A 26,219-nucleotide genomic window follows, 5' to 3' on the forward strand; every position below is an offset into this window, starting at 1 on the left:
CCAATGTTTTGACCTTTCTTAGTGAAACAGAAACATCTACTGTATGGGCACAAAATCTGTTACAATCATTTTTCCCAAAGGGTGACATCAATTGTTCTTTGGTGTTTGACCAAGAAAAAACATAATTAGGCCCCGCTGTACTTTTTTTTTAGTGCAAACGTATGCTATTAATAGCACATGTTAACATCCTAAACTAAGATGGTGATAATGATAAACTCTGTCAAAACATGGTCATTGGGATCGAACGCATTTAGCTCAAAGCTCTACTAGGACAAGTGCAGCCTTAAAGCAGCCAGCAAAGCCATAAACTCCTGTTGTTTTTTTCTACGCCTTTCTCTCTGTGTGTGTTTGTGTGTGTATGTGTGTACTAGTGACATACCATGTGTGAGCTCTTGGCAACTTATCTGGTGTTCCCCACTGCTCAATCGTGAACAGCTGAGGCCCATTAGAACCTGGCACAAAAGAAGAAAGTATTATGATGACCATGTTTTAGTAGTTACAGATGTAATAATCTGGCTCAGTTTAGCAGATTAAATCATTGTTGTACAAGAGGAGGAAGGACCGTATTTGGGTAATCTATGTATTTTACAAAAAGAATTTTGTCACTTAATAATTTAGCGCATCAAATAATTCTATTCTGCATTTATATTTTTGTTTTTTTACTGATTATACAATTTAATCCTAAATAGGTCCTGCAGCATGGTAATGACCCTAAACATACAGTCTTGCAAATCGTTATTCAGCAACAAAAAGAACAACAGATGGTGTCATTCCTGCTAAAAGGTTGTCACACCAAATGTTCATCTGTTTTTTTGTTTACTGCCCTTTGTAAAAACTTAACTGATAAATAAAACTCTCTGTTAAAATACCATTGAACCTGTGTAGAAATAAAGCTTGAATTGAAGGAATTTGACAATTTCCTATGATAAGACATGTTTTGGTCATTCCTCATCTTCACATTTATCTCTCTGTATGTGCACAATGAAAGTAATTTGATTGTTGCAAAAAGAAACATTGTTGACTTATCTCTTCTGCAGAAACAATCTTTGAGTCACCGTTAGATTAAGTATAGGCCCCACAGTAACAAAACTTGTAAGAAATAACGTCCAGTTGCAGTTATCTTGTGAGGTTACGTACCATAAAGCTCAGCAAAGCCGTTCATTGGCACTCGTGATGTTCCCGTCACAAACTGGAGAAGTCGGATCCTCTTTTCAGCATCCATCAACAGGACAACCTGACAAGAAAGGAGACGTAGAATAGTTACTCTCACAAATTAATTTATCAAAGTTTAAATAACGCAGTTCTCAAATGTAAATCACACACACACAAAAAAAGTAATTTCAAATGTATACTAGGTTGTTACTTAATCATAGAAAGATAGTAAAGATAAGTGGCTGAAATATGGCTTGTGTGTTGTTTGTTCTGTCCGTGTGTGTGAGTATGTGTGTGTGCACACGCATGCGTGTGGTAAAGCTCAAGACAAATGAGATAACCGGGGCAGGTACTACTTTAATCAGAGCAAACAAGACTGTTCTTTCAAACAGACTTTGATCTTTAAAGTCAGCTAAACTGTCATAGGCTTGACAGAGAGGGAAGACGAGTCAAAGCATCCAGCCTCCATGACTTACACTGATCCGCACAACATTAACACCAGCTGGCAGTAATAACGCTGAGGCGGACTGGTGTCAATTTACACAGTATATGATTGCAAAAACCTGTTGACTCAAACAGACAAACCTTCCAGAACCACTGAATAACAGGATGGTTGGGACAGTAGCCATTCTTGTAAACAGTGTGTTGTCTCCAGTCATTGACATCAACGTCACCCAAACCACACATCAGCAACTGCACAGAGACAGAAAGGGGGAGAGAAGGGAAGAAAAAGCATGTAGAACCATTTCTACTTTTCATTTCACACATCGCAAAAGTAAAATATTCAACTATAAATAAGGTTGTTTTCTTTTTTAAATGAATCTGCCAATCACAGGGCGAAGGTGACATATTCAAATCTTTTAAGAGAAGAAACTACCAAAAATGTTCATTTTGGAGAGCAGGAACCGCAATTGACCTTGGGGTATTTTTGCTTAAAAAGTTTATTAATTATTGCTTGATTATCAATTCAATAGCTAATTAATTGACTATATCTGTTCTTCTAGTAATGCAACCATACCTCCAATTCATTTTCATCAAAGATCTTGATCAGATCTATTTGAATGAGCTCAGTGAAGCCCTGAAAAAAAAGAAGAAAAAAAAGGAAAAAAAAATCATGACAACAAATTTCTCAGAAATATACAATTTAAACAGAATAAGTGCAGAGCAATGCGCTAATCAAGAAATCAATAACTTTTGAAATGAAAATGAGTTTGGTTTCAGATACTGAGGTTGAGTTTAATTCTTATTTTTTTTTAAAAATGGGCCTCATGTGGTCACACTGCCCTCGTGTGGTGAGCGTTTTAGTCATAAATACCTCCAAGAAGGCATTCATCTGCTTCTGGACCCGATTGACAAACCTCCACTGGATGACCAGGCTGTTGGATTAAAACAATTTTAAAGATGTCAACAAATAACCAAGGGTTTGAATAGTTTTAGCGTATGTAACGTAAAAGGAAAAATATTTTTAATTTGTAGTTATTACTCTATGTATTCCTTTTTGTTCTCATTGGTAACCACCATGTCCGAGCCACTGGGCTTCAAGTCGACCTGGTACGTCTAAAAAAACAAAAAAAAAAACAATCAAAGTCAACCCTGACATCCTACTATATTTAATCAATTCAAGTTAATGTTGAGATTGTAACTTATTCAGGATTACACACCTGTCCAAAGTTGTCCTCATCTATACAGAACCTCAGGTCCAGCTCAGTAGGATCATTTTCCAGAATCCACTTCAGAGAGTTGTAGTATTCACTGTCCTGCGAGTTGGACAAAAAGTTCAACACCAATCATTTACTCAGCTTTGTGTGATTGTAGGGGTTAATTCTTGGCTTTGCAAATCAACATAAGGTTGGTTGCTGACTGCTTCATTGTAAACAAAACACTGAGCATTAAACTAATTACATTTAATTACACACTTCAGTCTATATCACAGTGCCAAACTCATTACCCCTAAATTAAAATAATTATTTAATCAGTTAATAATTTAGGACAAATTTGATCTTACCACAGACTCCATGTCTTTAAGAGAAATTTGCTTTCCCAGCATCATCTTGTAGAAGGGTCGAATGAAAAAACCTGAGAAAATAAACAACATTAACAGCTGCTGCAACAGCATGTGTGGAAAAAAACCTATGCAAACATTAATGAAAATGTGTTCTCACACGTGTCAGACCAAAAACTACACTTACATAATAAGTGGGGATTTCTTTTCAGTATATTTATATAATTATAGATAGGATACATATTGAGCAGTTTACCATCCAGTAGTTTTCCATGAAACACTGCCATTCCTGCTACACGCCCAATGAACTTGAAATAGGAGAGGTGATCCTCATTGCAAAGGCCAGAGTTGGGATTGATTTGAAGAGTGTAGTTGTCCCTAAACAGACACATAGGAACAAGGTAGTCAGTACTACATCCCCAGTAAAAATTTCTTTTTTTGTTTCTTAAATCATACTCGATAAAGAACAATTAAAAAGGTTCACAACTTAGAAGTAAACTTAATAAAACATCATTACTACTTAGCTTTAGACTATGAAAGGAGGGAACAAAAAAGAAAAAACAATTTTTTAAAGTGTTACTCAGACTGCCACATATTTATTTCTTGTTTTAACAAACTCTACGGGGCTTTAGGCCACGTTACCGGTTAATTCATTGCTGTGATTTCTTTAAAAACAAATATATATTTCATTTTCTTAAATTATAATAATAGCAGATTAAATACAGCATAGTATACTTTTTCCTATGCACATGTACGTGTACACTGATCAGGCATAACATTATGACCACCTGTACAATTTAATGCAAACCAATACAGTGGCTATGCCATGAATTCCACTTTTACAAGGTGATAAATCTACTACGTGCATATAATTGAGGTCAAAGTGGGTAGTGGAGTCGTATATTTCATTATAAGAAGACCTTATTAGTTTGAAATAAAGTGGCCAAAACATTAGCACCATCTATTATTCTTAACTGCAGCTGCATAAAAATGTTAAAGCTAAGTAAGTTTCAATAAGTAAAGACCACATGATTTAATTATAAAAGGTCTAAAGTTGGAATTAGACTTCTATTTATCATTAAATCAAGAAAACTTGATGAACTAAGGGCTCATTTTTCAGTTACCCCTTCCCTTTCTACAGCTCCATTTATGTTATTTATTTATTTTTGCCTTTGCTCTACATAATGAGATAGAATCAACTGAGTCATGATGCACTGGTGCCAACAAAAAGAGCAGAACCTGTCACACTTTTCTTATCTTGATGGGACTGGATGTGAAAAACAATGGGAAAGGAAACCTTAACAAGTCTCAAGGAGAATCAGCAACTGAATAACAGCCTCTCTCCCATAAATCAATCAATTTACCATCTCATCTCTGTACAACATAGTTTCTACAATATCCTGTCTCACCGATTTAAAACACTCCTCAGTCACAGGCAGAACTGTATATCTTAGGCGAGCACACACAATAAAGCAGAGACTTACGTGGCAGAGTATTCAAATAGGCCGTAATAAGGATTAAACATTTCCTTAGACAGGAGGAAGAACCACTCCCTGGCCACACCACCATAGTCCAGTCCCTTTTCTAACTCAAACTCGATCCACAGTCGTGCCTTCAGAACATCCGGCCTCTTTAGGGACATGATTCGACGGTATGACTCTTCAAAGATGTTGTTTCTGTGCAGCTTCATCTCAAATCTGTTGGGGATATCAGCCTGGAAGAGTTCAAACAGTACTCAAAGTTAACTATAAAGTTTTTTGGATGAGGTTGAAGTATCCAATATGAGGGTCTAAGGACATACAGAGTAAAATGTTTTAACAATTGTAAATGGTAATAGTTAAAACTTGATTTGATATTGAAGTTTTTTTTTTTTTTTTTTTGTCAAGAAAGGAGAAATATATGCCCTTGCTAAGACAACAAATAAACAGTCTTGTGTAGAATTATCTTGACAGACTTTCATCTTCTGATTCTGTTTTTATAATTATTGAATCGTTTAATGCACACTGTAGAATAAAGTTGGCGGGACAATACTGAGATTTGTTTCCTCTTTGAAAACATCGTTTAAGCTTTAGAACACTGTACCAACATTTAGCAAAGTTATCATTTTTAAACAAGTTAGATTCTGGCATTAGAAAAAAACAGTTTTCTAATACGAACTTGCTCTGCACCTATAAAGTGTTAATAACAAAAAAAGTGAAATGATTGCAATGAATATTTAACATGCAACAAACACAAACTTACAGTGTCAAGAGTGTGGAGAAAGTTAAAAAAAGATTACAATCAAACAATCGAAACGGAGGCAAATTAGGAGATGCCATCTGCATATCACTACATTTAGCATCAGTCTGGCATTATTATGCCAGTTCCTCACCAAGCACCCAGAAACCAAAAACACATCTGTAAATTTAAAAAAAAGATTCTTACCGGTTTCTTCAATTTCTTCCTGAAATAATCATATTTTTGCTTGAACTCTCTGGAGTAGGGAACAGCCTGCACAGACAACAAGCAGCACACACAGGCCTCAAGAAAAGGTCAATTGTATATGTTCCAACAGAATAATTACAGTAAAATGCAAAATACATTGAGTCTAACTTGGTGAGAAGAGATCACAATGAAGGGGAATATCTGAAGTGGTACACAAAATTACAAGAAGGTGTTGGCATTTTAAGTGCCCACCACAGTGAAAAAGTGATTTATCTTTTTTGTGCGAAGGCTGATGATAGTGTGTGACAAACAAGTGAAGTGTTGAAAGAAGAGGCTGTTGTTACTGTGTAGCAACAAATTGAGCAGTAAGGGGACACTACTTACAGGTCCTGTGATAGCTGGACTCTGCAGACGAGGGTCCTCCCACTGTGTGTTCTTTGTATCTGGATGAAACAAAATGCAAATTTATTTTAGCCATTAATAGGACTGAACAAGAATTTTGTGACACTAAATAAAGATCTAATAATGTAACCATTTTGTTTCTCTAAAAAGCGATTAATGCATTGAGAAAAAATTGTGAATTTAATTTGCAGGTGTAGTTAAAGTCATCTATTAATATGATAAAAAAAAAAATTTATTTATGTAGCCCAGTAAAGATTTAAATATATTAATAAGTGATTCATTTAAATAAGATTTGTTAGATAGCTAAATAAATAAATAAGTACAAATGCACACATAAATAGGTAAAACCGGGTGAAATGATTAATTTTCTGTTAAAAATGTTTCTGATCTAAAATGTTAAATTCATGGGTTATAATGTTTAAAATGTGTTTTTAAACAAAAGTTAATCTGTATGTTATATCTTTTTTAGGTGATAACGCAGGATTTAACTCTGTATGTATGTTGGACATGCTCTGAGAGAACAAGAGGATATTAATGAGCTAAGGAGTTAATTGGGATGGAAAAAGTTCGAGGCTGTGTACTACCAACCTTTAGTAACAGTTTTTAGATTGTCAGCTCGATTATCTGTAAGTGTACAAATGTTTCTGATGGACCGAGAATTTTAGCTAGAAATACGAAGGGTTTATCAGGAGAAGAACTGCTTGTCAAACCAACGAGTGGTAGTGACAGCGTCAAGTGAGGGAGGCAGGTAGCTAACCCAGCTCAACGCTCTGTGTTGAGCTGTTGCTGATCTGGACAGGCTCTACAGCTCTACAGACTTCTGACTCGGAGACACAGATTGAGGGAGAAAAGGTATCACACTTTTATATTGTTTATTGCTCTTGTTGGAGTGAAATGGCCACGGAGTTTTTGGCCACAACGCCCCCGAGCACCAAATCAGGCCTGCGACTATTTTTCGTTTCATCATTTGATTGAGTCTTTGATAAAAGTACAGTGAAAGCATTTGTGACTCAGGTTTAATAGCACGAAGGGTAAATGTATGTTTGTTTCGATACTGTGCAATATGTTTGAGAATATTTTATTTGAGATTAAAAGAAATGTATACATTTAAGTTATCATATGGGATTTAAATTTAAACTATAACTCTGTTTTGCGATGTTATTGCTGTTAATAATATAAGATAGATGTCACAGTTCTAATAAGAAGTGTTAAAGGGCAAGTAAACTAGTGTATTTGAAGTTAAGATATATATTCAGGAGATAATCTACTTTTACAGGTGAAATAAATTATACAGCGAAACCCCAAGACTAAAAAAAATTATTCTAGTAATCAAAATTGTGTTAAAAGCTAAGTAAAAGAACTCAGAGCCCCTCATACACCTAAAAGAGAGTAGACGGGCTACATTTACATTCTTTCACATTTAAAACATAGAAAGCTCCTCCTTAAGCTGATGCTCCATTCGTGTACATAATGCAATCGGTCAGGTAAATGACACTGCTGCACTACACTAAGCCAAAACATGGAATATCTGTGCTCAGTGAAATCTACAATTCATGAGGTGCTTTGCTGTCATTGACAGTTGCTAATCTGTGGATGCACTCAAACTGGTACAGACTATAAAAAATAACCTGGATGAAACACAAAGAAGGACACAAAAGGAATATATACATGAGCAAATACAGTACAAACGTAAAGACTGAAGGTAAAGCCAGAAATTGGATTTACTGTGGTCAATGTAGAAGGTGCGTCCATCTGTGTGAACTCGTTCTTCCCATCCAGGCTAAAGAAGGAGCAAAAAAAGATAAATAGTTGTAAAAATCACACAGTCAACATTAGACTATTACACAGGCCATGCTCAAATAGTCATTCAAATCCATTTAATTTTGTCCTTTTTTACATCATGTTTGATTGAACCTAGCTGACTATTAAATGGCCTAAACACTGACCCTGCAGGCAAGGCAAGCTCAATCAAACACCATAAAGGAACTGAAAGGATTTACTCTTCTATTTGAGTCTGGTCTGAAAAATCAGTGAGACAGGGAAACAACCACAACATACAGGTTTATCACCACTACTAGTTCAAACCAGTACACCACCACTGACACCGTGACTGTTAAGTACAGTGTCACAGGCCACAGACACTCGTACGGCACCAGCATTCAGGCAGTTCAAACAATTACAGTAGACTGAGAATAAAGGGGGAGGGAAAGGGACTGAGTCTGACAATATGTAAGCATACACTATGTATAGTTTTTGTTTTTCTTAGTATGCTGCAAATGCATGATTGAAGACCACATTAAAAAGCTGGTAAGACATGCAGCATACAGCCAGTTGCCTCCTTCAACATACAGCGGCATTGGTTTCTCTTGAAGCCATTAACCCTCCCTCTGCCCTTATTTCACCCCATTTTCCTCTTTCAGTCCGTCCTTGTTCATTCTCTTTCTCTCTCTAACAAATACCCTGTGCATCTCACCTCGTTCCACTTTCTATCTGTGCCTCAGACTCTAATAAAAGTACACAGACATGGTGCAGTCTGAGGGGTCCCAGGAGAAGGGCAGGGTAGCTCCAAATGGCATCATTAACAAAAGAGGATGGTGCAGTGAGGGCGCACAGAGAGAGCAAGTGGGGCAAAATACTGACAAAAAGGGAGGGAGAGGTACAGTCCATCCATGCTGGTCATGAGAGAGAAAGAGAAAATAGAGGAAGAGAGAGGGAAAAAAACAAGTAGCACAAGGCTGTCTGCAGGCATTTGACCAGACCAGAGTGGACCAGACAGGTAAGTAGGCAGGCAGAGGGAGGGAGGCACAAACCAACCTCCTCTGGTAGGTTCTGCCAAACAGACATGGTCAGGTGTAGAAGTAGTAGCATATATTAGATCCACCAGAACGGAGAGAGAAGAGAAAGAGGAAGAGAAAGAACACACACACATGCACATACCACACACAAGCCTGTGAGATGTACGTATGCAGTAAGGTTTATCCCACTTGTTGAGAGTATCCTTCAGTCATAAAAATAGTACTTTAGGTAACAGACAGTCTTTCAATCCTAATTTGGTATTATCACAGCCCCAATAATCAGTTTTCACATCCTCACCATTACATTCTCCCCCTGACCCATTCTTATACAGTCTCAACACATGATCATGTGTCGAACAAACTTTGCATCAAACATACATTGACCATCACATCAAAGCTAATTAAACCGACTAGTAAATGAAAGCCACAAAAACACGGTCATGGAGAGTTTAAAAAGGTTATTATACATATTTGCTCTGAGGAAACTGGCTAAACATATGCACATCTTGGCACACGAGCGTGCGAGACAGAGAGAGACAGAGAGAGAGAGAGAGACAGAGAGACAGAGAGAGACAGAGACAGAGACAGAGAGAGAGAGACAGAGAGAGAGAGAGAGAGAGAGAGAGAGAGAGAGAGAGAGAGAAAGAGAGAGCTATGACGTGGTTATTATTGTGTTATTAATGTGTTTTGTGGGTTAAAGGTTAAATGCAAGTCTACTTACAGGAAGAGGGCCAAGATCTCCAGGCTCCATGGAGTTCTTATTCCTCATATGGACTGGATATTTCAACCTGGGATCCTCCTGGTTGCCAGGAGAGACACGGAAGACATGCAGAAAAGCATATGGTTTATTCCAACAAAGGCTGAAGAAAATATATATCTTTAAATAAATAATGCAAATACAAGACTGTATAGTTGACAAACTTAAAAATAGGTGAAATTGCTTTAAAACCAAAAGCTAAGGGAAATATGAAATGGATTTTAATGCCACCAGATGTCACTATAAGCTCCAGTGAGATCAACTAACCACTGCCCTAGATTTTCAGAGCCTATTTAGTAAGTCAACCTTTAAAAAAAGAAATGCTCCGACCGATGACAATAAAGAGTTAGGTCAGTTTAGTTAAGTGGGTTGATTTACATGGTCCTTGAATTCCAATTTCAATATGCATTCACTATTTTTTTTATTATTGGAAACTTTATATCTCTTCAAATATGGTGATACTATGTCTGTTTGTGTACACACCGTGTGCCATCCTGCCTTAGACTGGGATCGTCAAGTAAGTGAAACTGATTTAGTTTCTATTTCCCATTAACAATTTCTAAGGAATGTGGTTATTTCCTGGAAACTACAAAGAAATTGTTTAAAAAGAGACCTGTAAACTAAAATGCCAAAATTTCTTATTGTATAAACACCAGGCTGTTATGACAGCATGTTAGCTCACCCAGGTAGTTGTTCTGCTGTTGTGGTCGATAAAGAAAGGCCGTCCATTGGGGGCTATCCTCATCTCCCAGCCTGGGGGCAGGAAGCTTTGCTGTGTCTTGTGCTGTGACTTGGGAGAGCTGTAGGGAGATGGCTGGGGAGATTGTGGGTTGGAGAACGTGTCTTTTACAGCCCTCCGCACCTGGATGTTGTTGGTTCCCTGGAAACAATACAGAAAAATATCTGTATATCACTGTCAGTCCCAGATGGCATGGAGAGGATTACAGTTGTAATGGAACATGGATGACAAATGGAAACAAATAATTTCTGTTTACTTGAATCAAGAATAGATCTGGTCTACAAAGAGCTGATTAGAAAAAGACTACTAAAACCCGTTCTAAACAATGGGTAAAATCCTCCTTAATCAACACCTATACCATTTGTCTTCTAGCCTGTCAAGTTGTCAACCAAAATGTCAACAGAAATGTGAATATGTTGTTGAATATGCTCTGCAGATTTTATCTTTACCAATTCACTGGACATAATTTCTGCTGTTTAATGAAACAATAACTGCTCTTTTGTTTATTTTCACTCAACCACAGTCCTTTAGATGATAAAGGACAAGAGAGGCCTATTGACTATTAAAGTCAATCTTCAATTTCTAGTGAAATGCCTTTGTCAAGGAGTAACATGTACTGCACCTAAAAACAAACTTACAATTATTGGCATCTTCAAAACTTCTAAAGCAACGGATGAAAGTTGTAGAGCATACGGTATATCCCTACACCACACTCTGCTTTTACCAGGAATTATTACAGACCTATCCGACCTTTAACAATGGAAAGACTGCATTAATTAAATTACCGACCTCCCACTTCCCCTTAAAGTTGTAATTACAACAGTCTGCTGTGCGTTTTTTACTTCAACAATTTCTTGTTAACACACAGACACATGCCCACACACACACACACACCTTAATTAAATCACCTTCAGGTCTTTTCCCCTGGTAGTAACAAAGAATCTTCACCAACATTAAATGCAGCGGGATGTATAAAAGATTAAATTTTTTATATATACAATGTGTTGTTGACCTTAATATACACACAATATAGATAACTCAAGTATTTTGTTTTTGTTTGTTCTTCACACAGATGGGCACATAAGATTTGAAAGATGCAACGCAACTGCAATTTAAAAACTTCTGGGTAGTTATTTGGCTAATGTTACGACCTTAAAAAAGCTTGTGTGTTAAGTCAAAACTAAAAACAAACATTTAGTGTTATGAGGCTAAAACATAAACCTCCTGCCCTGTGTTATTATTTAACCCCTAGATCACGGAGCATGACGCTGGCTTCATGAAAATACAGAATTGAAGATGTGTTGTGAAAACACAGACAGGACACGCTCACATACTATGAAGAGATTAGAAAAATAACATTTTACACTCAAAACACGTTTAGTGCACTAAAACCACTGTACTGATGCCTTCTTGCATCAACGAATACTTTGATCAAGATTTCTGGAGGAAAGTAGGCATTATAGTGCATAACAGCTGTAAGTATAGGAGTTAAAGCATAAGGGGTTTGAAGTAACCCAGCTTACTGTACTTCTTCATAAAAGTCAGATACTGCAGCTGCGAGTGATGAGTTATGGTTTTATGAGTGCCTACTATCCCAGCTTTTCAAATTGAAATAATGATTTTTATTTTCCGTGATCACTGAAGTGGTGGTTAGGTGTTAGGAAATTCCAATTTAAATCAATTTCATCATGATCCTTCCTACTTTTATTGCTTTAAAACATTCTGCACTGCAAGATTAATTGCTGACTGTGCCAAGAGTCGAGATTATTCACAACAAACCCATTATGATTAAAAAAGTTTGGACCATTTCATCTGACTAATCACTGTTTAACAGAGAGCTGCTGAACACCCTCATCAGCACATTATCTGTTGAAAGAAAGGGTATCATGATGAAAAAAAAAATTGTCACTGTAGAGATGACGTGAGGAGAAAAGACTGGTTAAATTATGAGATTAAAATGTCCATATGGGTGGCAAAGCTGGAGAGTTAACCTAAACGAAACAGGAAGTTAAAGAGTTGAGGATCATAATTTGGTCACGTTCTAGAAGATGGTACTAATACAATGAAGGCTTGCATGGAAAGAAAGTGGGAAAGGGTAAAAATCTGAAATAGGAAGAATGGAACAAGCATTCTTCAGCGGGTGAGAAGACAAAAAAGATGGGTATGGTAGAACAGGAAGGTGCAGGTGGCTAATTCTCACCTCCATAGGGGTAGAAAGGGTGACGGTAGGGGAGCTGAGGCTACGAGGTCGTCGGACTTGGGGCTCATGGAGATGGTTGTTGGAGGCATTGTTAGAGGAGGAAGGGGTAGATGCGGGTACCAGGGCCGAGGCTCCTCCTGATGCTGCTGCTGAGGTGCTGGCTCCGTCTTCAGTTAGCTGTCAGTGACAACAGCACTTTTGTGGTTAAAAGAGGTTTGAAATAAGATAAGTGATGCCATAAGACATGCTGTCACAGATTCTTGTCGGTACCAGAGAGGCCAGGATGCAACCTTTCTCTCTGGAGAATTAGTTCCTAAGATCCATCATTAAGGCCCATAGAGAAAACAGTCATTTATGTCACTCACAATACAGCAACTTTGGGACAACGAGTGCACTCAGCGAAGCAGGACAGAAGTTCCATTCATATTAGAGTTAGTATTACCTGTTTTTTTTACTTGAACTCTAGTTGCAGGGACAATGGGTAAAAGCACATTTACAATGGTCTATAACTATGTACTGCACAGAGAACAGTAAGACTCTATGATGACAACAACAGATGAACAGATACTCCCCTGATAAAAGCAGAAATGAAAGGGTTGATTTTAAAGAGTAGAGACATGAGCAAAAGCATTCACCCAGTCCCATGAAGCACTCTATCCCCCAGCTCAGACTATTTGCAGCTGCCTCATCTGCAGACAGAGACAAGGGGAGCCAAGTGGAAAAACAGGATAGAAATGGGAAATGGGAGGGAAAGAGTGGTGGTTGCAGTGGCAGGCCACATTTTAGAAAGTAAGGCTAGAGACGAGAAAGGACATACGATAAAGTTGGACAGAACGGGAAAATGGACAGAGAATGACAGAACAAAAAAATAATAGAGGGGGAGGTCTAGGCCAAGACGGGGGCCAAGGAAAGGTCTATTCCTATGCATAAAGAGTCCAGCCAGCTTTTAGGCCTGCTGTACCTGCACAATTGGTCTAGTCCAGGTTGTGGTGCGGTTGTTATGGTTGACGTAATACGTTCTTCCCTTGGCGTCCTTCCTCTCTTCCCATCCTGGGGGCAGGCCAGGAGTGGTCAAGGTGTAAGCAGTTGCTGAGGGAGACTGGCCAAGTGGAGAGAAAGAGACAAAGACAAGTGATCAGTACAGGGTGATAAGCCTCAGGACATGTGGGGACATGGAACTTTCATTACATCGTATAAATCAGTCTGCAGGAAAAAAAAGAATCAGGGCACAAATGTCTGTAAGTGGAGAGAAACTGATGTTTTCACTGACATTTACCACTTACTGTTTTTCTCAAAATCTAGCAGCAGGACAAAAGTGTTGAAAATACAGTATGTCCACATAGTAATTCATCTGCACAATGACAAAAACTTTTTGGGAACTGTTTTGCAAAATCAGCATATAATCATAATGGAAAAACACAGAACAGTACTAAAACAAATGGCATGGAGAAAAGTAATGAATGATTATTACTTTGCTGAGTAAACTATTAACCATTTGTAGAATCAAGGTTAATAATATATATAACTAAATGATCAAAACATAAACTGCAGTAATTCTTGACTTTTGAAAAGATAGCTACGTTGCACATTGGTCACATTTTATATATTTTTTATGATTAATTATCATTAATATTGCCTGAGCAACCATTTTATAATTTTTTTTATGATTAATTCTCATTAATCTTGCTTGAGCAACCATATTGCCTAACACACACACACCCCAATGTATGTCACAAACAACTTTGGGACGACTACTGCACACAGGCACATCCTAAGATTAGCTAAAAAAGTAGAGGTAGTCATTTGGATAATAGATAGCATAATCAACTAATTGTTTAAAAAAAAAAATCAATCACCTGTTTTTATATTTTATTACATTTTAAAACACAAGTGTGTGCAGAAAAGATGTTTACTATATTAGTTTAAAGATTATGTCATTACAATATGTAATATTGTATGTGTATGTGTATATGCCGTCTTCTTAATTTAGGATTGACATAAACATAATACTATAAATAAATAAACACCCTCGTGGCTTGTAATTCAATAAGCACTCAGAAGAAAGACAGAGGCCATTGTGAGTGCTATCTAGGAAGCAGGAGGTGTACGACTGAAAAGGTTTATACTGGTGTATAAACTGAGATATTACCATAGGCTCCTCACCACCTGAGACTGTTTGAGCTCTTGTTCTTCTGGTCTGGGACCTTTGCTGGTGGTAAACAACAGGGAAGACAGTCTTTAGTTAACACTATATTATGTTTTCATGGCAGGGTGAAAGTAATGGGGCAAGGGAGAGTGTTTGGGCAGCAGTGAGGTTGAGTGAAGAAAATTTGAATGGACAAGGGGGGAATTTATTCTCAAGAGGTGAGGAGGAGGAGATTCTTGTGATTATGGGATTCATTGGGAAAGGGTAGTGGTTGTAAATATTTTAAAAACAAGGTTTTTTGAGGTGCAGCAGGAAGAAGCACAATTTAAGTTTGAGTATACAAGAGGATGATTTGCATAGTACACTGGAAACTAAATTAATTTTCAGAAAAAAAAGGACAACTGACTCGCAGACATTATCAGATTTGCATGTCCAGGATGGACAGAAGACACTAATTCATCAGCATCTTTAGTTTCAACCCAAGTAGAAATACACAGAAGAAAACTTCTTTCATCCAAGCAATCCACACATTGCAAAAATAAAGACGGACAAGTCAGTGTAGCTCGGCTGGCAGTGCTTTACAAAAACAGGCATTCGCACAAGGACAGGATGTTGTTCTGCTAAACATCAAGGTCCTGGAGAACATTTAGCAATCTGACATGGATGTAACCGCTGGACGACTACACCACCACAAGTCCTTTAAGCGTAGATACCCCTAAATCTACAGTAAAGAATGACTTCATCTGTTGTTTATAAAGACAGTCCCACTATAGGTGGCTACACATGCTAAGATTCGCATTTGGCAATTTATAAACTTTAAAGTTACCCTACAACTTAGTATTAAGATGAACATATATTCCTTTAAAAGCTTGTGTTTGAATGGTTTTAAATAATAAGTTGGTAAAAAAAAATATTACCCACAGTAAATCTGCTTTTAGCCAACAACGATGGCTACAAGCTCAACCAAATGTACCGTAAAGTAAAAAAAACAATACTTTCATCAATATAAATATAAAGAAATGTCACATCCACCACAATGAATTTTTATTTTAATAAAAATATTTGTCTCACACAGCTTTCATCTGCACTTTTCTTTCTGATTAAAATTAGGTAACAATCAAATAAACATCCCTGGAGATGCCTTATTAACATAGATGAGAAAAGTGTAAAGTACTGGAAATAACTGGGGAATAAAAATGCTATTACATCTGCAAAAGAGAAGCTAAGAGCACCAGAGGAGTTATTGTGATGTAAATGTTTACAAACAGAATTAGCTTTCATGCTGTAGCGATTAAAAACTAATTATTACAACAGGTGAACATGCAGTAAGTTTTAAGGTTGTATTTAAATGAAAAACATAGAAGATCAATAATAAAAACCTTTCACTAATGTAAGTGTGTTTCTAATACTGTTAAGGCCATATACAGGTATATGAGAGGCAATCACACATGCATCTATCAGAACAACCACCACGCATTCCTTTGCCTATCCATTTATCATAATTAAGAAGTTGGTTCCTCAAAGACGCTGATAGAAAACTGCTTTCCTGAAGAAGTCTATTTGACCTAAATATGACCTGTGGTAGCTTAAACATCACACTTGCTCACTAGACCCAGAACAGCACCTTCTGTTAGTTTCTTAATCAGCCTACTGCCACTCAGTCCTGAAAGGCTGACATCAGCACCTGTATTTTTCCTTGGACTGACAACGCCAAGCTGACTGCTGTGACTCAGCTGTGTGACAAACATCTGATTCAGATCTTATGACAAACTGCTGAATCGGCACTGATGCTATGACTCAGGACCCTCTAAGGGAATGTTTGTATGATGTGGTGCTGCCCTCAATTTTACTTCATTTCTGGAATGGGTATTCTGTAGGCAGGCAGCTATAGAGCCAACATTTCTAAATTACATCAAACTTAGTGGTGAGTGAATAGCAAAGAGCAGAGAGTAGTCCTGTAAGAGGAGAGGGAGGAAGATGGTAATCTTAAAGAGACCAAGGAAAGGAACAGCCAGCCCACAGAAGCAATGAGATCAGAAAGAAAAGGTGAAAAAAATCTGCCTACTATAAACAAGTGAGAATTTTAAAATCAAGGCAGAGCAAAGAAGGTTATTTTAATGTGTGGAACACCCACTGCACTGAGTCATGCAAAGAGGGAAGATGGAAATGAGACAACACATTCATAGATTCAGAGAACAAACAATAGGATGTTCAACTAGAAGTAGTGTGAAAAGGGAAATAACAAATAAATAAAAAATTTGAAGGAAGGTGAACAGGGTGGAGGAAAATGTGGACATTCAAAAATATGTACCACAAGAGGAGGAGCCTGGGCCTGATCACTGACGCCATCAGTCATACTGGACGAACGTAGTCTATTTGTCAGCTGACTCTGTTAGAAAAAAAAAAAAGTTAACAAGGAGAAAGGAGAAAATATTGCTGCCACAACTGCCTGTCGTTCTAATGTTGGACACAAAAGACCTGTCTGAAACCAATTTGACCGTCTACATTACGGACTATTGAAAATTCTCACCAGCGCAGAGCTCGGCCCTGGCACTTCACCGTTGGTATCGGGAGTGAGCGACAGCCTTAGATTTAAATCTTCAGCAAACTCCTGAGTGACAGGTGACGGCGGGTGCTGTGGTGTCAAGATGGAGGAGGGGCCAGGCAGAGACTGGGCCAAGCTGTCATTTGGATCTTCTTCTGTGATGAGTTCCCAGGACTAGACAGATAACAAGACGACAATGAAACCATACCATTTTAGTGATCTTATCACTTGAGACAGCTGAGGCTCAGTGTTTGTGTGTATACAGTAAAATATACATATGTGTATACTCTCTCTCACATTGTCAATGTCTCTGGGCTCCAGGTGCTCATTCTCTAGGTCTTCACTGATGTGGCGTCTCGAACGAAAAACACGATGTGCTTCTTGATGGATCTGCCGCTGCTGATTGTCACTGTCAGACTCGGAAATCAAATCTCTGAAAAAAAAGATGCGATTTCATGCAAATTTCTTTTCATTTATTTACCAGAAATAAATATTTATTAAATAACCTCAAATGATGTAAAAAGTAAATCTGTTCAAAACTGTCTGATTACGTGTTTTTAATAAATATAAAAATACATTTTATATTTCTAAGCCAGAGCAGAGTGCCTTCTGAGAGTATTCTTGTCATATAATAAAAATAAATTCAAGAAACAGGATGCAACACATCCTTTTTTAAAGTGCTGTGGAAGGTGGATTTCATTAGTTTTGGCCTGGATAGCCGTTTCCCCTCTATCTAAATATAGTGGCTTTTCAAAGTATTAAGACCTTTATTTTTTTGCACATTTTACTACATTGTTAAATTAAAACAGAAAAATGTGCAATTTCACACACAAAAACCCATAATAAAAATTTACAGCATATTTTATTTATTTTTCAATTACTTTTCAATTTAAAAGTAAAAAAATAAATAAAAAAATGTAACCCCTTACAGAAGGGTGGTTCTGCTAAACTAAAATTCATTCAACTAATATAAAAAAAAATCTATTACATTATCAAATGAATTAATCGAAGGAAGTAAGGGAGATCAGGCATACATGTTAGAGGGTCGTTTCCACTGCGTACTGCGGTTGTTGTGGTTGACATAGTACGTGCGTCCCAGGTTGTCCACCTTCTCCTCCCAGCCTGTGGGCAAAGGTGGCAGAAGCGGTTGGGGTCGCTGGGACCCTGAGTCTGCAGAGTCTTCCCATCCCTGAGGAAGAAAGTTCAGATTTTATATCTTGTTTTTTTTACCTCAGGTGGTATGAGTCACTCAGTCGTAGCTCATAGGCAAGATATTGTTGTCATAAACATTACAATGACACTGTACCAGCAAAAAATGGATCTGGTTTAAGAGGGAATTTAAGCATGCACATACAGTGGTTGGCTCATATTTTCTAAGGGTTCTGGTGTGATCAAAATGTTTTTGTTACTTTTACTGCTGTTTATTTTTGTGTGACAAGCTGCTGGCTGGCTGGGATATCTCCAACCACAAGATCTAAGATTTAGCTAATGTTCAGTGCATCAGTATCACCAACAGGATAAAAATATTTAGACTCTTTTACGTATGGTTATGATAGACAAAAAGAAAATAACCACAAGAAAGAGAATGCATTAGGGAAGCTGTTGAAATACAGTCTGTAGTGTCGGAATCTGAATATGTGCCAAGTCTTTCATGCTGTCTAGTACTCTTCCAGAGTTTATATGAAATTCACACAAATACACATGCAAGATTACACATGAAATAATAGAGAAGAAGCTCCTATTTCTCCATAAATGTTTTTTCCAGACCCTGAACTGGAAAAGACTTTCAACCGATTCTGGCAGTAAGATGCTGCTGGAATTTTTAGAGAAAAGAATAAAAAGAAGAACCCATCACTTTCCTCCCAGTCTTAGCAAAAAAAAAAAACACTCTATATTTCTATTTGTCTAAAGCAGAACATTTATCTTATCCTAATAACTATGATTTATTTTTCTGGAAGAGAGCAATAAAACTAGAACTTGGTTTGGCTTCACGTTGTTATGAAAAAGACGGCCCAGAAGATGCCTTAGGTAATGCTAAGTCAGCAGTTAAAAGTAGGCTTAGCAGATGACCATGGCCAACATCTTACCTCAGCCTCCTCTCTCATCTCTCCAGCCTCCTCCTCATGTCCTCCTTGTTTGGGCAAATAAGCCATCTTGAGACGCAGGTAACCCTTCACCCTCGACTTGTGACTGGAATGATAACATCAGTATGGACCCTCTTGAAAACAGCACATTGAAAACAAGTGGGCCCAACCTTACAGCTTACAGTAAGCTAATGCTTAGAAATGTAGGTGAATTTCCAAATGGCTTATTAATGGGTGCCTTCCTTTATTTTGAACTTGCTTCTTGTTGTTCTAGTTTGGCTGGTTCATGTACATAAATGCCATTAAACTTTCCTTTGACTTCCCTATATCAAAATATCTCTACTTCAAGTTGAAACATGCCTCCAAATGACCAGATAACTTGAAAGGAGCCTTCATTTCTGATTAGGTCATCTCGTTGCTTATACTATGGAGTTTACAGTCATGGTCAACCTGCTTTTCTGGACCTCCCCCAGAGTACATCATCTGAACTCCTGGTAATGAAAAACTCCTGGTGATGTCACTTGGAGGAGTTTTTCAGTCAGAAGCAAAGGCATATGTTTATATAGTGAAGTCAAAGGGAAGTTAAAAAGCATTAATGCACATTCACACCCTAAACCAAAGCCATAGAAAGTAAGTACATAATTGGTGTAGTCGCTATTTAATTTCACCTTCAGTGTACAACTGACCATCACCGTGACTAAAGGCAAAGATCTGCCACTGTCCACTTATCTTGTGTATGTTTGACACAACTGAGACTAAGATATTTAATTACTGGAATTTATTTTCACTGTCTCCTTTTTACATTCAGCATAAACTGACCTTCTGGGACGTAAGAGGAAGTCTTTAAATGTGTAGGGGCGCTCCATAGCAGGGTCCTCTGTCTGCAAATTAGAAGAAGGCATTTGTTGACAGCAATCAATTGTACATACAAACAAAACATCTGTTAGACAATATCAAAGTATCAGTCATGAGTTCACAGCACAGCTGCAAAAGCTTTGCACAGCCAGATTGCTGTGCAAAGTAATGCTAAGCTTCTCATGTTACTTACTGGGCAGCACAAAAGTCTTCACTGCAATCTGCCACTACTGTCTCGCTGCTCACCACATAATGCCCTGTTATATTTTCATTTCCAAAATATAAGAACTGAGATATGAAGAAGCTGTTGGGACCACACTGTACTTAACTTTATCAACTGATATGTAATATTGTTAGGAAACACTTCCGCTAAAAGCCTGAAGCAGCATGCACCATATCTTAAGTGTGACTCATGCAAAGTAGGACTAGGTACATGAGTTGGCACAAGGTTTCATGCTGTATGGTGCATGTCTTTGGAAAGAGCTTAAGTAGCTCAAGATTGTACACAGCAAGTGTCTCTAACAGAAAGACTGATGAGTCAGCATAGCTGAGTGTAAAAAAAAAAGAAAGAAAGAAAAATCAAGGAGAGGCTAGTATAAAAACAGTGGTGACTACATCCAGTAACTATAAATAAGACTGCAAATTGTACATGCAGTCATGCATAAAACTAATACATTTAATCAAATCATGCAGATCAAAGCATCTACAAAAGCACAACAGTAGCTTACTCAAGCCAATTTGTTTATTGGCTAAAATAAGATTTTCAGCATTAGGCAACATCAGCTGCATAAGGACTATAAATTTTCTACCCTGTTCTATGACTTCATCACTCAACATGACTCAGCTATAGCTTTTATAAGCTACTAATTCCCTGGCCCATGGGGAGCCAAAAAGGACATTAATAATTAACCCTAGACACTACTACTGATATGCTTTCAAGGCTTACAATTTAAGAGAGCCACAACCAACCTGTACAGGTTCCAAGTAGAGGAGGTGCCACTTCACAATGAATTTTAAGTTAGGTTTAAGTTTGATGCGTACAAACACAACAACTCCTTGACAGCATGTGATTATTTTTTTAAAACTGCCAAATCTCCCAGCACTCCTCTGTTTACTAGCAAGTATACGTGAGTGTGTGTAGTAGTTTATTCCACTAGTTCTGCGGGTAGTCTGCCCTCGGAACAGTCACCTCTGTTTACATTCTAGACAGCTCGCCCTCAATTTCCAAGAAGACGTGTGCTGTTTGATCACAACAAAACACTTCTTGTGTGGCTATCACTTTCTCACACTCATGAAAAGCACATAAACAAACTCTCTGCCTGACCTTCACAGAGGTTGTTCAGGCAGCATAAAACTGAAGATAACAAACAGCTGAGTACTCAAAACACTGTTACAAACAGTCATTGTGGCTACACACAGACAAAGGTGTAAATAACTCACCGGCAAATGACTGAGAGGAACATCAACTTGGCCCAGGAAATCATCTCTGGTCTAGGAAAGAAAACAAGAAGGTCACCTTCAGCACTCAACAGCATTTTAATATTCTACCTGAGAAATACCAATATTTCCAGCAAGGAAAGAGAAGGAGAGCCACAATGTCGAGGTGCATTACCTAGTAAATCAGAATATCCAGCAGAATTTTTGATTTTTTTTTTCAGTCACAGTAAAAGAGACCAAGATTGTAATTTTATGGAAAGCACCATCCAGAAATAAGTTCTAGCCTTGTTTATAAAAACCTGTGGAGATTTGAAAATCTCACATAATTGCAAAGAAGTGAAGTTGAACTATGTCTTAGCAGTTTTGTGCAAGTTTACTGCAAGTTTCATACAACAATCGCTCTAGTTTGTTGTGCAATTATCAGGTAACTAAACACATTTAAACAGGCGTCCAGGTAGCAGGCTAAGTCTAGAGTTTTATTTATGGACAGGTCTTTGGTATCACTTCATCGGATAAGAACCCATGAACCCGTTAAGGAAAGACAAAGCCAAGTCAGCCAGACAGAGGGAGAGAGGGATGGATGTGACAACAGGGAAAAACAAAGGAAGGTTTGTGTTTCAATTTACGAAGCCCATAGATTTGTCCATCCTTTTGCAATAATTAATGAAGACTGAAAGGAAAGGGGAGTGAATGACAGATGACTGAGCTGCACTGGAGCAGACTCCAGCAAAGGCCATGATTACCTGTCCGAGATGGAAAAGCCCATTCTTGGTAGCAGCCTGTGTGTAGGACACAACTTATTTAGAAAACAGGCATTAACTTACAATAGTGTCTATTTGTAGACACCAGTTTAACAAGAAAGGCTGGATTGAAACAATGTGTGACTCTTCTATTAGTTCAGTTGTTCTATTAGTTCAGAGTTGTTATACACCTGTGGGTTGTAAAACAGTTAATGGGTTGCCAAGTAATCAAAAAAAGGATGAATAATAATAATAATAATAATAATTATAATAATTATAATAATAATAATATTACTTATGTCAAATATTTAGTAATGCAGCACAAAAATTTTTTATTTTTGTTTGAAAAACAAATGTTTACTTTTTTGTAGGTCTTCACGGTTGGTAGTAACTATGCTAGCTGCATACAGCCTTTCACACTATTACAAGGTCAAGGGTTGTTTTTTTTTCAATATCAAACAGAAAAAGTGTTGTTCAAGCAGTGTTGGAAGTGGGTGCACACTGAGACCCCTCTGGTTAACAAACTTGGAATTCAGTGGTGAAAGGTTAAACACAAGTCCCATAAAAACACTGAGTTATTAATACACAGGCGCATACTGTAAAAAGGCACTCATGAATCCATGTGTGTTCTCTGTCTCACACACACCCACACACACACACAGACACACACACACACACCTATACTCACACACATCTGCACAACATTTAAACTACTCTTCTTGGAAAAGCCAGAGCCACTGCTGTGTAAATTACCATAGTGTCTGCTTTCATTTCCCAAACCACACACATAATTCATTTACCACTTGCATAACTTTCCAAAACAATGAAGGAAAGAACAACAAAAGCAACCTGGACCACAATGTCTCAAATGTGTTGAACTGCAATCCTAACCCATATTGTGAATTTGTAATAAATGCTGCTGTTTTCTTTTTAAAAGAGCCTTATTAACTAAAGTTTAGGAAAATTTCGTTTAGACACGAATGAGCTGACATGTCTTGTAACAGAGATGAGTCACTGACTGTGTTTACACGTCAGTAACTGGGGTACTCAGAGAAATGAGTTTTCTCAGGTAATTGGGGAACAGTGTTTACATGAAACCTGGTTAGTGGAAAGTGGAAATATACATGCAACAGAAGAGTAATCTGATTTCTTCTCCACCTTCTATTGACAGAAATCGCTGCTTTTCTATAATGTGTGTGTCGCAGCAGGGTGAAAGTGCAGGGGAAAAGAAGGGGGAAAAAATAAAATAAAATATTAAAAATTAAAGTTAATCTTCTCTACTTCCATTCAGTCTTCCACTCAGCTGCGGGTTCCTGTCTACAGCCTTTTGTTAAGCACAGGCACAGTTGGAGAAATTCAAGAGAGAACTGGTTGCTCACATACATTGCAGAGAAATCTACATTTTACAACAGAATTCTAACAGTGATAAACCTGTTTTCCCTAATCCCCTACCCCAATTAAGAAAACCAGCTTTCCGTTTCCACATCATTCAAAAAAAAATTTTCCTGAAAAGGCTGACTGTAAATGCACTCAGTTAGCAATTAGCATTTAATCTTGAAATCTCATATAAACAATAATGAACATATGACAAAGGCAACAGAAATGCACTATCCAAGAGGACTGTTCCTGACCATAACAAGCATTTTAAGCTGTGAATGTGTATGTGCAGAGGGATATGATTGCAGTCATCAAAGGGTCACAGTTGAGCCTGCAGCTGCCTCTAGGTGCCAGGTTTAACTCAGAGGGGAGTGCCACTGACAACTAAAAGAAGGAGGGGAGCCAAGAGTCAGTGACACATGAGACAAAAGATTGTATATATTGACTCAAAAAAAAGCACAAAACACAAACGACCAGTTCGTCCACATCATAAGACATTTATTATTACATACTGAAGGCCTGATGCAGGCAGTATCCTTCTTAAGGGTGTAGGTAAATACAGTTTATTTAGTGCTGCATATAGCACTAAAAACGGAAAATTGAAAAAGCTAAATCAACACTAAAATTGCTTCCAGGAAATATTTCCTATAACCCACAAATCACATTATCAGCTTTTTGTGTATGAAAAGAGACATTGCTGTTGAATTATCCAATGCTAAGAGTACTACAAACAAAGGTCTATTCACCTGTATTGGATCTGAACATAAAACGGAACGGAATAAAACGGAAACTGGTACTTACCACTCAAAAGTGGTGAACAAGAAAAAAAGTTTAGTATACAAGTAGATAAAGTAAAGAATTGTCAATGCGATATCTGTAGCTGGACTGTACTGCTATATAACTACATGAAGCAGTGCTAGCAGACTGCGCCTTCAGGATATAGGATAACCTGGAACAAGCCCACGCTACCGCTAAGGTGTGAAAACATTGTCTCACCAACTCAACAGTCTACGTGCTGACACAACTGAATTACAATGCCATGCAACTGTGGAAGATGAGAGCTGACAGAGAAAAGCCCTTAATAACAATAGCGATTTAAATCCCTCTTACATGCTACTGGCCCAGAATAAAAAGAGAAACCCCCCAGCTTTACCCATCCACAATTGTGTCTCAGGTAAATATAGCCAGCCCAGTGGCCTGGAAAAGCTCTTTGTGAATGACATCTGTGGGGCATCCAGGCAGCAATGCAACAAGGCCACGATGCTGTGGCATAGCTGTCTGTAGCTAGTCTAGCTGGTAAACCCACACACACATACAAAAAAAAAAAAAAAAGAAAAACACATATGTAAAATCCCATGCAGGGATTTCAAAAGGCCCACTCCAACTCCAGTGGGGAAAGACGTGTCATTATGGTCAAAAAGAGGATTTCATGGCTGTGTGATAAATGGGATGCCTTAGAGTAATTCAAGACCACACATTTAACAATAAGGAAAAGTATTGCTCTAATGCAGCTAAAAATCTGCTATACGCATCAGCGACATTAGATACTGCTGCCTTATTGTTTTTATACAGTGTGTCTTGTTTTTTTCTCTTAATACTTTTTAAATTTCTTATCTACTACTTTAAAGCACTTTGTGCACCTGCTGCCACTTCACAGCTAAAAGGTTCCCAGTTCAGATCTACCTGCAGCCTTTCTGTGAGGAGTTTACACATTCTTCCAGTATTTGTGTGGATTTTTACTGGCTACTCTGATTTCCTCCCAAAGATGTGGAGAGATGTGGCAACTGCAGAGGAATAAAGCTGATGAGTGATATAATGAAGTTAGTGGAAGCTAGGCTAAGAGCAAAGGTGAGCATTTGTGAGCAGCAATATGGTTTCATGTCCAGAGTCCAACAGTATTTGCTTTGAGGATGCTGATGTAGAAGTACAGAGAAGGTCATAGAGAGTTGCATCATGTCTTTGTAGATTTACAGAAAGCGTATCACAGGGTGCCAAGAGAGGAGCTGTGGTATTGTATGAGGACGTCTAGAATGGCAGAGAAGTATGTTAGAGTTGTGCAGAACATGTATGAAAGCTGTGGTGTGGGGGTGCTGTAGGTGTGACAGAGGAGTTCAAGGTGGAGGTGGGTCTGCATCAAGGATCGGCTCTGAGCCCCTTCTTGTTGGGTCTGATGATGGACAAGGTGATATATGAGGTTAGACAGGAATCTCCATGGACTATGATGATTGCAGATAACATTGTGATCAGTAGCGAGAGCTGGGAGAAGGTGGAGGAAAATCTAGAGAGATGGAGGTCTGGTCTGGAAAGCTGAGGAATGAAGCTTAGCCGCAGCAAGACTGAATATGTGTGTGAGTGATAGGGACCCAGGGGGAATGGTGAAGTTACAGGGAGCAGAGGTGCAGAAGGTGCAGGACTTTAACAACTTAGGGTCAACGATTCAGAACAACGGAGAGTGTGGAAAAGAGGTGAAAAGGCGTCTGCAAGCAGGTAGGAACGAGTGGAGAAAAGTGTCAGGTGTGTTGTGTGATAAAAGAGTATCAGTGAGAATGAAAGGAAAGGTCTTC

The 26,219-nt window shown here is 38.0% G+C and overlaps 1 protein-coding gene across 10 annotated transcripts in view; it reads right to left on the reverse strand.

Annotated features, from left to right (window-relative positions):
- nedd4l (NEDD4 like E3 ubiquitin protein ligase) overlaps positions 1-26,219 on the reverse strand; it is a 48,109-nt gene that overhangs the window by 7,085 nt on the left and 14,805 nt on the right. For 4 of the 10 annotated variants that reach the window (XR_010911377.1, XR_010911376.1, XM_067483146.1 and 1 more), the window contains 26 exons: positions 21,542-21,592; positions 20,066-20,127; positions 19,250-19,352; positions 18,197-18,351; positions 17,460-17,595; positions 17,148-17,336; positions 16,929-17,006; positions 14,621-14,680; positions 13,433-13,570; positions 12,472-12,648; positions 10,215-10,412; positions 9,497-9,574; positions 8,795-8,809; positions 7,706-7,760; positions 5,963-6,021; positions 5,579-5,644; positions 4,639-4,868; positions 3,411-3,532; positions 3,158-3,228; positions 2,814-2,909; positions 2,636-2,709; positions 2,468-2,528; positions 2,171-2,230; positions 1,738-1,845; positions 1,138-1,234; positions 380-452 (listed from right to left, as the gene is read on the reverse strand). Coding sequence is in view for 8 of the 10 variants with exons in the window: in XM_067483146.1 (XP_067339247.1) it covers positions 380-452; positions 1,138-1,234; positions 1,738-1,845; positions 2,171-2,230; positions 2,468-2,528; positions 2,636-2,709; positions 2,814-2,909; positions 3,158-3,228; positions 3,411-3,532; positions 4,639-4,868; positions 5,579-5,644; positions 5,963-6,021; positions 7,706-7,760; positions 8,795-8,809; positions 9,497-9,574; positions 10,215-10,412; positions 12,472-12,648; positions 13,433-13,570; positions 14,621-14,680; positions 16,929-17,006; positions 17,148-17,336; positions 17,460-17,595; positions 18,197-18,351; positions 19,250-19,352; positions 20,066-20,127; positions 21,542-21,592 (2,612 nt within the window). In the remaining 2 variants the exon portion in view is untranslated. Of the gene's footprint in view, positions 1-379; positions 453-1,137; positions 1,235-1,737; positions 1,846-2,170; positions 2,231-2,467; positions 2,529-2,635; positions 2,710-2,813; positions 2,910-3,157; positions 3,229-3,410; positions 3,533-4,638; positions 4,869-5,578; positions 5,645-5,962; positions 6,022-7,705; positions 7,761-8,794; positions 8,810-9,496; positions 9,575-10,214; positions 10,413-12,471; positions 12,649-13,432; positions 13,571-14,620; positions 14,681-16,928; positions 17,007-17,147; positions 17,337-17,459; positions 17,596-18,196; positions 18,352-19,249; positions 19,353-20,065; positions 20,128-21,541; positions 21,593-22,281; positions 22,318-26,219 lie in introns of all 10 variants that reach the window. The other 6 variants (XM_067483143.1, XM_067483142.1, XM_067483147.1 and 3 more) reach the window with 4 other exon arrangements.

The sequence above is a fragment of the Channa argus genome, chromosome 18 (assembly GCF_033026475.1).
Source record: "Channa argus isolate prfri chromosome 18, Channa argus male v1.0, whole genome shotgun sequence".
NCBI lineage: Eukaryota > Metazoa > Chordata > Actinopteri > Anabantiformes > Channidae > Channa > Channa argus.